The 13,485-nt window shown below is 41.0% G+C and overlaps 1 protein-coding gene across 1 annotated transcript in view; it reads left to right on the forward strand.

Moving 5' to 3' along the window:
- The window catches only part of LOC107126133 (dystrophin-like), a 402,970-nt gene that overhangs the window by 311,507 nt on the left and 77,978 nt on the right, over positions 1-13,485 (forward strand). Inside the window, exon 38 of the mRNA XM_015429648.1 lies at positions 7,579-7,723. Coding sequence (XP_015285134.1) covers positions 7,579-7,723 — 145 coding nt within the window. The remainder of the gene's footprint in view (positions 1-7,578; positions 7,724-13,485) is intronic.

Consider the following 13,485-nt stretch of genomic DNA (forward strand, 5'->3'; position numbering starts at 1 on the left):
GGTGGGCCGAGCACAATGCGAGCAACTGACAGGGGAGAGCGGAGCCAGCCTTTAAGACAGCATAGGCTCTGCTCCCCCTCTTGGAATTTAGGCTGCACCGCAGCCCTTCCTTCTTCCTCCTCACGAGGAGGCAAACGTGACCCCCAGGAGGCATGCCGTGGGCTGTCTTCTGGGGGGCCAGATTCCTAAATATGTGGAATTGGTTTATAGGGTGACACTTGACTAAATATGCAAACCTAAATCGGAGAACCCAGAAAGTGGAGATTAGGCTGAATGTTGCCGTTTTGCCTTAGAGGGGGGTTTGGTGGTGAGATGTCACGATGCCTTATGGCTGGTAACACAAGGAATTATTTTGAAGAGAAAAGGGAGCCAGCAGCCATTTGGGGCCTGTGCAGAGATCAGTGAAGCCTGAGAAGGAGCAGTCTCTGCAGATCTGCTGCAGCACCATGAGCCCTAAGAGCAGCAGCAGCAGCATAGCCAGCCAGCCAAGCTGCAACAGAGATTGAGTACAAGAGTCTTGCAGGAGGCCAAAGAGAGACAGTAAAGATTCTTACCACCTCTTTGGTTCCGACTTCACATTGTGTTGTCTGAGTTTTATAAATTCTAGTTGTGAATGGTTATTGCTGATTGAAGGATCTGGTAGTTGTTTTGGAATTGTACTTTGTTTTGGAATTGTATTGTCCTGCTGGAAATTTCCCCCCTTGTGGAAGCCACTGGGCTGCAGTCACTCACCACTACTTCATCCTTTTTCACACAAAACTTTCCAGGAACCATCCCAGGTCCCATAATTTCTTCCCACAGCTGGGGTTGGTGAAGGAATCTGGGGTTACACTTCTTTTTCTCTTTGACTTGCTTATTTTATAAGAGGAAAATACTCCTGGGTCTATAAGGAGATGCTGTCTGTTCAGTGACCTGATACTATCAATAATGGGATAATCTATCACCTCAGAAAGACATTTCAGATCCATTCTAGTTCTTTTAGCTAATCAGAATAATAGAATATGACCCAAAGATTGTTGTAAAAAGAATGGTACTGAAACAGAAACCTTGCACAATACAAAAGCATAATTTCAGGGAAAAAATGTCAATGATAATCTATATCGCTGAGTTGATTTTAATGGATTTTTACCCACAGCATAGTCTCCTACCAATAATACTAATTTCATATTGCAATGTCAAGTAACAATGGGTTGTATCCAGGATAATTTATGCATTACACAAGGCATCTTCTTCATTGTACCTCTCCCCCTTCCCATGCAGCTGACTGATATCCCTGAAATGCTGCTTCTGTAGGAAAAGGCCATTTGGGGGAGCTCACTAAACTGCAGCAGGAAAGTTCTGTTCTGTTGCCAGAAGTGTCTTCTTTTAGCAGAAACTGAACTTTGTATACAAACAATTGTATGGACACTGGTATTGCCTCTTGGAAAGTAAACTAACCTTGTTCTGCTAATGTTGATGTGTGAGTGTTCAAGAGACAAAAATCACATTTCTGTCCATAAAATATAAATTACAATCTCCTGCAGATTCAGATGCATGAAGGTCATGGGGGTTTAACACACTACCAGTCTTGGTTTGGTTACTACAGACTAGCTCCCCCCCCCCCGTTATTTTAAAATCTTTTTTTTAAAAAAAATTAAAAATTAAATTATGGCAAAAATGAAAGTTCTTAACATATTCATCTTTTAAAATGATAATTTGAGAGCATAGGAGCAGGCCTGGTGCCTGGTGCCCTAGGCAAGGCTAACTACTTGTGTGTGCCTCCACTGCTAACCAGTTTTCAAGAACAGATGAATTGTAGGAAAATGAAAAGCACAAAACTTGAAATTGTTTTTTTTTAATTGTGAGAATAATACAACAACCTTTTATTTTCTTTCTCAAATACAGAAAAGTTTTAGTACACAAATCACAAATCATTTTGAATAATCCTGTGAATTGTAATGTTAAAATTTAAGTCTCATATTAGGCACATCAAAATCTCATTTTGCATGTCTTTTCCGTTGCAAACGTTGTCATCAATTCCTTCAGGTCAAGGGCTGGTGCTTGGGCATGTTCAATTGATATAGATTTCAAACCAACTAGTCTCTTTTGCAGCATTGTTGAGTGTATGTATGTTTGTATAAATTTGAGCTTTGAGAAACTGCGTTCACCACTTGCCACTGACACTGGAAGTGTGAGAAGGATCCTTAGAGGAACATAAACACTAGGTACACTATCCAGGAGTTTTTGTTGCAGTATGAAAAGAAGTACTCCTTGTGGTGGCATAGACTTTGGAAGTCTTCAAGCTATTGCTAGAAATTCACAGCACAGATCTTCAGCATCTATATTTGTTTCCATTGTGCATCAATGATTTTTCCAAATTCTTGCAGGCCTAAGTACATCTTCAGTAAATTTTTTGTTGATACTGTATATATCATACAGGAAGCCAGACAGGGAATTATATTGTTACTAGCTGTAAAGCCCATTGTAAAAGCAAGACAACGAGCTCTAGAAGGCTATATATGAGGAATGCAGTGGTTGGAAGGAGGCTAAGGACTTGTCAGCAGCATCTCCTGACATAATAATGTGTCTGCCTGCACCCACACACCCCCGGCATCCCACATCCCCCTCCCCCCCTCCCCAGTCTCTGGGGCCAGCAGAACGCCCCGGCAGTGCCTCTCCAGCCACCATCTCCACTCCTGGCAGTACTTTTTAAGGGGGTGAAAGGGAACAGTGGAGGGGATGAGTGTTTTGAAAACCAATAGGTGAGGAGAGTGAGAGTAAACATGAGGAAGGAGAGCTGTTGCCTGGTGTTTTCTGCAAGAACGCAGCTATGAAGCAACAGGACGAAGAAAGAGTCCTCCCCACCGAGAAATAAGGTTGAATTCCACCTCCTTGAAAAAAGGAGAGTTTTAAATAAAAGCTGAGCACGCTCAGGAGGCGGATTCTAAAGCGAGAATCAGTCATCAGCCAAACAGGGAGAGTTGCTAAATTGGTTTTGTATTGAGCTGTATTCAGGCACATGTCTTTGTCGAACGGAACTCTGAACACTGCAATAATGTTTTAAAATGAAAGAACCCGTTGAGCCACGTAGTGCTTTCTGCATCCCCTATGGCAAAAAAACAAATGGATGAATGACCCGCTCTCTGTCTCGGCAGCTTTCCCACCACAGAAGAGCAGAGCATGGCTTGCAGGGCACCCCATTGCCGCCCTGGGCTTCCTTTCCCAGCAGGGCATCTGAGGTTGGCTCTTCAGCCATCTCCTCCCCGTTCCTGACAGGAAAGCACTCTGCGTTCTCCCACAGCAGGGACTGTACCTCAGCTGAGCTTTCTCACCAAGCGCTGCCAAGGAGGAGCTCCCCTCGCGTCATGGCCCCTTTTGCACGTCACCTTTTCATGTTGGAGCGGCTTTTCCTCAGCACAAAGAAGGAATGGCAGCACAGCAGGCAAGAGGCACCTTTTTGGCGCCAACCTGGGCCTGAGGATGAGGCGGCTTCTGTCCGCCCACCGGGCTTGGGCTTTTATTGCTCAGAATGGCCCCCTCCCACCTTCTCCCTCCTTTCCTTGCGGAGCAGGCATCGCAGAGGTAGCCAGCAGTGATCAGAGCAAGGGACCCATATTTGTGATGCAAAATAAAGCCACTTGATTCCAGAGACTCTGTGGGCGGGACCGAGGAAATGCACCGAGGCAGTGCAGCTAGGGGATTGGCAAACTTTGAGAGTGGCAGCTGAGGGAGTCAAAGACTGTGGGAGTGTGTGTGGAATGTTGAGGAAAGTGGGACACAAAAACTCTTTTATATATAAGGAGAGATAGCTGTTGGAATATCTCTTTAACAGATTGTATGGTCATGTCTGAGACATAATAGAAACCTACTTTGAATTTCTGCTTTGGATCTTGCAGATCTTGGGCGTCATATTCAAACTGCTATTTCTTTCTCCTTTTTCTAAGTTGTTCTGTCTCAAAGTCTGGTAGTATTTCTAACTCCTTTGCAATCTCAGTAGCATCTATCAAAACTTGTTGAAAACCCTCATCACACCTACAGCCCACAAGGTAATTCTTGGTCACTTGCAATTGGCTTGTAGCTGAATTTAAATCAGCTTCCTTATTTTGTAGTAGCTTGCTTGTTAGATTAATTTCAAAAAGGATGTTGTTCCATGTAACAAGAGATACCACAAACTTGAACTTACAACTTGTCGAGAAGTATTTCCAGATAATTTTTTTAGGCTCATGTCATCAAAGATCTCTATTAAAGCATCATATATATCACCTTAGAGTTTATATCATTTGTAGTAGGAGCACCACATACAGCTTCCTCAGTGGTAGTTTCAACAAGGGTATAGTCATATTCTTGTTCTTTAATTGTTTTCTGTGTACAAAGGTATTTCCGGAAGAACCCCTCTTGCTTTGCTTGCTCCTTAGCTTTTTCTGCCTTTTGTTTGCAGAACTGAGCTCCAGATGGTCGGGGGGGGGGGGTTATCAGCCATAAGTCCCTAGAAAAATGACTATATTTTATAAATAAGTTTAAGATCAGTCCAGGCTGGGATAAGCCAGGACTGTAGTTAGCAGAAATCCACTTAGTCCAAGCCAAGCAAGATCAGGAAACAGTTGGGATTAAGGTGGGGCATGTTGCATGGGAATGAAGCTAGCCAATCATGGGATGAGCAATAGTCAGGTTATAGTATGTCAACCCATGGCATGTGACCCTTCACTCCAGGCTTGCTGCTGGTGAAACAGATCAGCTAGTGGATTGGAGGATCCTCAAAAACTTTACCACAATTGTATCCTGAGTACTAGTCCTTGTTCTGCTGCCCCCGCTTATTGATTTAGCCTGCCATTTTAGCCACCACTGTGGCTGGGATCATCTACTGGGGCCATAGGTGCTGAGTCCTAAGGGTTGTTATTGCTGACTTGTATGTAGGGCATTCATATAGATTTAGGGTAAGGTGTGGGAGCAGTTGCAAAGTTCTTAGTGCAGAGGTATTTTTCTCTGCACTTGCTCCTCTGCAGCAAGTATGCTCTGCACATTGCTACAGCAGAATTTCTCTACCTTCCTCCCCTTTCTTGCAGCCATGAAGCTGACTTTCTGTCCATTTCTTTCCAGACACAGCAGAATAGCTGTGATTTTAGTGTTTTCCATGCTGGCTCTCCTCTTGGTTTTGCTGGGGTACAGTTTGTTGTATAAAGTGGTTTCTTATCTCTGTAGGCAGTTTCCCACCTTTTGTTCCTTCATTGTCCTTCTCCCTTCTTGCTTTGCTTCCTCAAGTTGCTGAAAAGTTTCTTTTGCAGCATTGGAAGCGATTTCCCCACTGTTTTTCCTGCCTGGCACAACAGAGTGGCTTCTACTTCTCTCCCCCCCACCCCTTTCATACTTGTTGTAAGACAACAGGAGGGAGAATTATGCTGTACTTGATAAGGAGATATGTTTTATCTGCAGTTACTTATTTTGTTTGCTTTCTTCTTTTAGCTTGTTTTTTGGAGAGCTATAAAGGAGTAGTTTCAGTAAGGCTTGTCCCTCTCATGTTGATTGAGTCTTCTAGACTATTTTGAGATGCAGCAATGACTGGTAACATTGGTCCAATCTGCATCTAGCATTTGCTCTGCTGTTTTACCAAACCCACACTGGAACAGAAAAAGATGCGGCTCAAAACCACATTTAGATACCCCAGGCCAACGCAGTGCTGACTGCAGAGTCACCCCTGAATGGCCGTAAAACAGCCATAAGTCTATGCAGACTCTATCATAAAATTGAGAGATCAAGCGAAGTGAAAGCGGCATGCAGTCTGGACCCTGGCATAAAATCTGACCATCAAAGAAAGTGAAAGTGGCATGCAATGTAGAGGGGAATTTCTGTTCCAGTGTGGGTTTGGTAAAACAGCGAACAAATGCTAGATGCATGATATAATTAATGAGAGTTACCTCTTTTGAGAGTTAATGATCTCATATTGCCTACCCAAAGCCATACCATACTGCTGTTATTCAAAGAACAATATATACGAATCACTAGCATCTTTTTCACCTTCATAATTATGCCAACAAGCCCATTTATGGTACAATTTTTTGGTATTTGTTTTACCTATTGGGAAATGTCTTGTTAAAAATGTTAGGGTGAGTTTTTGAGCTGCTTGATTGCCTGTTGAGAGGACTGTTCCCCCCTACTTTGTGTGTGGGGGGTGCTCAATAGGTTTTCTCCCCCACTGCTACCTGCCCATGCACCCCGTTTGCCAATTTATAACCCCAGGAGGCAGACCACAGTGGCTGTTGCCAATGGGGCTTTTGCAAGTGGTAGGGGGTGCAGTATATGGAAAACTTTTATAAGACTTTATAATTAATTATATTCCATAGCACTGTTGTGGTATTTATCTTAAAATAAAAAAATACATAAATTGTCAGCGGCATTATTTCAAGAAACTAATCTGTATAAAACTATGCCCCTCAGGTAAGTTCTGCACTCCTCTGAGGTCTGTGCCCTAGGTGGCCACCTAGTTGGCCTAATGGTAGTACCAGCTCTGCATAGGAGCAAATTTCAAATAAGGAAACCTGATAGAAATTACAGGGCTAAATGCCCTTTCCTTTTCCTGCATGGCCCTGGGGCAAACTGATGCTGCACAGTGCCTGAAATGTATGTTTTATAGATAGAACATATGGAGTGCTCTCTGTCTCATTTGTTTGACCCCTAAGTGTTGGAGTTCATGGGCTAGATAGTATGATACTGTAGCTGCAAAAGACATTTGTATCATTTATCACAATCCAGAGAAACTAGGCATAAATAAATTCATTTTAAATGAATGAAACATTGGTGTACCTGTGTTTGTCTGAACTGCTGCTGATCAATCAATCAAATACACAAACGTCAGTGAATATTTGGAGCTTACTCATTTGCTTCCAAGGAATAAATGCATATCTTTGTCTGAATGGAGGTTCCATTCCTGTTAAAATTAACAGGTGATTTAAGAAGCACATTAGGGATTTCTTAGAGCAAATGTAGTATATAAACAGTTAAGGATTAAAATAAAGCACTAATTCATAGTTGAAAATAAACTGTCTTATGATAAATAATGCCTAAAACACTGCATTACCAATGTGATTATATGCATATTGTGATTGTTTAGTTCTTTCAATTATTTATGCATTAAAATATTTTATATTCAGTTTCACCAAAGTGTGTGTTAACCAAATTGCCTTATTTGTTAATAATAGTGGGGAATATGAGTATTAAATGGCAACAGGTATATAAAGGAGCAATAACCTATGTATACAGGAGTCCCACTTAGTTGTTGCACCATATCAGTCACTGGTAAAAGGAATGTAATGCCCACACAACAATCCACTTGCAAATGATTTCTGTAGTGCAAATATCCCAAGATTTGTGGATGCAATCCTGATATATATTTTATAATACATATTCAGTAATGTATTTCTACCCTCCAGGTCTGTCAGCTAATTCAGTTTCAGAAATATAGAATGCATCATAATTGCATCCATTGTACATTTAAAATCATGTTTTAAAATATTTTAACAAACAATATTTTAAACATTTGGCTGGCTGTTGTCAATCAAATAATGCCCTAGAGTATATATTCATAGTTCCTATTCCATTTTACAGGCGGTTTGACAGATCAGTGGAGAAGTGGAGGAATTTCCATCGTGGCATGAAGAACTTTAACCTCTGGCTAACTGAGGCAGAACAGAATTTAGCTAAAATACGATTAGAATCTGAAGACATTTCCAGAACCAAGGAAAACCTCAAGGTAGGCTATAACCTCTTATAATACTTAGTCTCTATAAGGATCTACACAGAATACATATGATTTTAATGTATTGTTTATATGAACATATGATTTTCAGGTAGCTCTGGATGTAATATCACTGTACAGGACATTTCATATTGTTGTTTTAAACCTGCTGGTTTGTTTCCAGATTCACTTCAGCAGACTGATTAAAGTTCAATGATCTGTGACCATCTTTTCCCATACAGAGCTTCCAATTCAGTTCCAGGTATTTTTCAAGGCTAGGTGGTGACTTGATACAAGAACATTTCTGTGGTAGCATCCTTGTTATGGAATACCCTTATTCACATGTAAATTTATGGCTGTGGTCATACGTGCCAGTTGAAGTGAAGGGGAAGCGAGGCTATTTCCTCTGGAGGAATTTGACATGCAGTTGTGAGATCACACAGCCCTTTGAAGCTATGGGCTTAGCCCGTCATTGTGTGATCAGAAGCAACTGTGGGTGAGTTCGGGTTGTTGTTGTTGTTGTTGTTTTTTGTTGCTGTTTGTTTCCCTTGTGCACAAACAAGGATTTGCACCTCTGCACTGAGGGTCCCCTATGGAGTATGTGAAGATGTGCATACTGCAAAGGGGGAAAAATACAACAGCACAGAGTCAGGATGGCCTGATCAGACCATCCCGATGGCATGAGAGTGTGCTTGAGTGATCAGACAGGGGAAAGTCCATCCGTGGCCCGCAGCAACCCATTTACTACCGGACTTTCCCCAGTGTCTTTTAACTCCACTTCTGTGGCGGAGCAGCATGGCTTGCTGATGACTGTGGGATGCTTCCCAGATGTTGCTGCCTGATCGCTCCCTTTAGATCCGTCAGGCATTCGCACCTATGTCAGGTCTAAAGGCTCATGTGATCGCAGCCTATGTCCAGCATCAGTAATGTGAAAAAGCAGTGCTGACATATTACCTGGAACTCCCCAGACAAAATCTTGCCTCTACTAAGAACTTGTTATGTGATTTTAGGACCTTTAATCCCTCATTCTCAGCCTCAATAATGTTTAATATTTGCCTAACTTGTGTCCTGGGCTTATCTAAAATCCATCTAGGATGTCAATACCATCTCATTTACTAGAATCTAAACAGTTGTTATGAAATGGGAAATTAGCGTTCAGCATGACCAATTCATTCATAAATCACAATCTGGCCACAGTTATCCACATCTAAATTTTGTCACTGCAATGATCTCTACGTGGAACGTCTTTTGAAGATTGTTCAGAAGCTTCAATTAGTTGCCGTAGCAAGATTGCTTTCTGATGTAAGGTAGAGAGACCATATCTTGTCAACTGGAAGGAACTAAGCAGTGAGGTTTGAAAAGAATCACTTCCTGATGCTATTTAATTTGTTCAAAGATGATCTGGAATTTGGGGCTGAGCAGTATAGTAGCCAGGTTTGTAGATAACACTCACCAGAACTCTTCATCAGGCAGGATGTTACAAATATTTTAAAAAGACAGAAGGATAAAAAACAGATTTTGGGGGTCCATTATGTTAGGAAGACCTGATTTTGCACATATCCTCTATGAAATGCAAGAAGGCAATTAACTTTATTGGTGGTATGGTATAATCCAGAACAGTGGGACCTTTTAAAATAATAATAATAATTAACTATTTTTGTGCTACATCTCCTCACAGTTCTTTCTTTATTTATTACTTTAACTTTTACCCCGCCCTCCCTGCCGAGGCAGGCTCGGGGAGGCGTACATAAAACCCAATAAAACCATATACATCTCAGTATAAAATACACAATAAACAATTTCAACCATTAATATGTCGATGGCAGTCCAGATACGGTAAAATGTGTTTAAAAACACGTTCAGCGGTACTTTAGGAGTAACTTTGGCTTGGATCCTACCTCATTTTCTGTGGGCAGAAAGGTCAGTGATTTTCCCAACTTGCTCTCTCTTGCAGCAGACCAAAGCACCCACTGAAATGATATTTCAGAGGGATGGGAAACCCCCAGGAATAGCTTAGGGAGGGGAACTGGAGGTCTCTATGGGGAGGGAGATCAGCAAGAATGCCCCCCGTAACCATGTATCTGTGCCTGATCCAAGCCATTCTGTATTTTAAGAAAGCCTGCTTGATCAGGATGTGCACCAACTTAAGGAGTTTTCCCCAGTCTGCCAGCACTGTTTCAAACTATTCTATAGCATTAAATAGTAGAATAATTCTGTGAAGATTTATGTGCTGCCTTCATAAGTCAGTCATACTCATGCCATTGTTAAACTTATTTTTAATTTGGTGACTTTAATTTTAATGTAGTGTGAAAGAACAAACTATTCTGGGGTGACACAAGAAGCAGTGTCCATAACAGCATATTGCTGAGCTGGCTGGTGTGGGCAATGAATCAGAATATGCTTGCATATATTATATCCAGTTCTCATTAGCTTTTAACTTTCAATAGCTATCTTCTTAACAATCAGATGTTGAATTTATTAATTATAGCCAGTCCTCTGATTGTAACAGAAACTAATAGAATTTCCAACCAAACCTTCAGAATATAAATCTTTCATATGCTTTGTATTGCATTTATGAAGTTGATGCCTCCAGTTGACTGAGTTAGGTAGGTGGCATAAAGTGTTCAGTTGCTTTGAGAATGAAGCACTTTTTCAGACCAGATTTCGTGAGGGAAAGAAAGGCTGATTTCATTTTGACTAAAACTTCACAAAGAAGATAGCTGAGGATAGGAAAGATGTCTTGTGATACATAAAAAGTAAGGGCTTGGAAGCTCTGTGACAAGAAGTTGGAATGGAAGGAACAGTACAGAATAGGTGGTTAAAGTGTGCAAATGGGGGGGGATCAGATTTGGGGTCTCTTCTTTAAAGCTTGATTTTTGTTTATTTAATATCAATATTAAAGCTGTTTGATTTCCAGGTGTGATTTGGGATGATATCCACACAGATTGTATGCTTTATCCAAGGGAATATCTAATAGAAGAAAGCATTCCCGTTTTTAGTTAAATTTTTCATATGCAGAGGAGCACAGGGGGAAATGAGAGCATTAGGACATTAAAGGGATCAGGAGACAGGTATGCTAAAATAAATGTACAAGTGAGAGGAACCTGATGTACATGCATTTCTTTACCTTGTTGCAGCGAGTTAAAGTAATTGTTTTTCTTCCAGTCCATCTGATCTTAACTGAACACCCATGCCGTTGGATTTTATGCATATGTAATTCCTTTGATTGGCATAATTTATTTATCCAAATGCTACATTTTTTGAGTAAATATGCAGTGTGAATGATAATAATATAGCAATGTCTAGCTATGTGCAGATCCCACCATCCAGTATCGAAACACATCAGGAAAAACACATTTCAAACAGCACAGCATAACATCATAAGGCACACAAAGAATGCAGTGCTCACCTGTACAATACACTACTATTCAACTTTAAACATCAACCAGTGGTCTCATCTTTAAATACTGTCTCCCTATTTGAACATGACCTTTTAAAAGGTTGTCATGCCTAATGTTGTTGTTAGCCATTCAGTCTTGTCTGACTCTCGGCAATGCCTATACTCCCCCACTACCCCAGCTGATTTTAAAGAAAATTTAGGATCTTCAGTCAGCAGTTCTCCTTCACATAGGGAGATCCAATCCTTCCTCATAGCTGATGGTTCATGTCTTGTCTGGTTTGGCCTGTGTCTGTGTATTTGTCTCCATGCCTTGCACAAAGCAAGTGTGGCTATTGTGTTAAGGATAGAACAAATTCTGAGGCTCTGTCACTAGTGGTCAGAATCCTGGTTAAATCAGTTCTCAACACCACTCACTTTGAAGAAAGTTTAGTTTATTGAGATGTTGAAGAATACCATACTGAATATGAGCTTTGTTAGGACAGAAGGTGAAAGCACGGGGATTGCAGATATATTGTGTTCAAATATAGGCACTAAAGATCAGGACCCAATCACCTCACCGCATTTGCCTGCCAGAAACAACAGTCAACTACCACCCCCCACTAAGCACGTACCCCTCTACAGAAATAAGGTAAAACAACAGGTCTCTGTGACACATCAAAGCCTTTAGGAAAATGGAAGCACACCCCTCTTCCGCCCTCCTTTCTCTATGGCAGGAGAACTATAAAATGCATACTGAGCCTTACACTAGCTTTCTCACAGTTTGTGCAGTTCTGTCACCTTCCAGCAAGTACAAGCAAATTGTTTGCCTCTGTCCCATGCAGGAGCATGCCTCCTGTCATCAGGTTGTGGGAATATAATCTGAGCCTATCATTCATCCTCTGCTTCCCATGCAGTCTTTAGGTGTTTGCACTTGTCAGTAAAAGGTAAAGGTAAAGGTTGCCTTGCTCGAAAGCCAGTCGAAGAGCCAGCGCTGTCCGAAGACATTTCCGTGGTCATGTGGCCAGCATGACTAAACACCAAGGTGCACGGAACACTGTTACCTTCCCACTGAAGTGGTACCTATTTATCTACTTGCAATTTCTTGTTTTCGAACTACTAGGTTGGCAGGAGCTGGAACTAGAGACGGGAGCTCACTTCGTCATGCGGCACACTTGGATCTATATGAGCAAATTCTTGACCCAAACTAGTAGGCATAATCCCAGAAATAGTTTATATTTACAGGACTTGTACAACTGAGAGAGCTTCTCAGAGTCTCTAATGTGATGCAATAACTAGCGTAAAGTAGAAAGACCATGCATTGAAACATCAATTTGATTCTGTTCACCAGGAACATTAGGTCATGTCCCCATCATCCATGCATTAGCAGAATCATTCTCTTTCCCATTGCTGCTCACAAAACTGACAGCAACAGGGAAAATAGCCCTTTCAGTCATTATAATTTTGGTGCTCCATCATTGTGTAGTAGGAGAATACGCTACCTACAGTCCTCCCAATGCATGCAGTTTCCATTTAATGTCAATAGGACCATGCACATATTTTCCATCTTTGGTACACACAGACATGTACCCTCAAAAATCTAGGTTTTCTGTTACATTTGCCAAAGCTAAAAAATACATGCATTGCCCTATTCAGATGAAATTGTGAGTATCAAGAGGACTGCACAACTTGATCTCTCCATGGTGTGCAGTTGGACGATGGCTGACCAGGATGATGGTCAGATTTGGCATGTTTCAGATCATTAATAAATGTCACTGCATTAGCTGTATTAAAGATTGAATAGGATTAGATTCCAATTCTTTGTTGTTCCATGATACATCCAAGGCAAATAATGACTGGTGAAATAGGGACCTGAGAGAAGGGGTAGTGGAAAATAAAACCTTGAGGAAAAGAGCAGAGAAGAAGAAAAAAAGTGAACCAAAAATGAGCTCATAATTGGATAGAAGGCTTAGAAGATGTCTTATGATCAGGAAAGCTACGGATGAAGAAGGCAGGAATTGAATAAAATTTATTTATTTATTTATTTATTTTAAAAAAGGCAGAAGTATTGGAAAAACTGGGGAAAAGACAGGCTGGCTAAAGGAAGTGGGACAAATTGTCTGAATGAAAAGTAGGAACTTCAGGAAATATGTCTTGGAAACATGGAATTAATGAAAAGAGGGAACAAAGAAAAAGTAAGACGCTAGCAAGTCAGAAAATAGGCCTGAAACAGTGTTTGGTTGGCACCTGATCATTTGGTTAGAAGCTTCTTGTAAGAATTGTATAGTTGGCACAATTAAGAGTACTTATCTTAACCTCCAAAGTTTTTATGATCACTCAAAATTTCTCTGTAACTTACCCTTGTATTGTTCTACCTGTGTTCATGCTCCCTTATTCTCAA

This window comes from Gekko japonicus, unplaced genomic scaffold (assembly GCF_001447785.1).
Source record: "Gekko japonicus isolate JY-2015 unplaced genomic scaffold, Gekko_japonicus_V1.1 scaffold615, whole genome shotgun sequence".
Taxonomy (NCBI): domain Eukaryota; kingdom Metazoa; phylum Chordata; class Lepidosauria; order Squamata; family Gekkonidae; genus Gekko; species Gekko japonicus.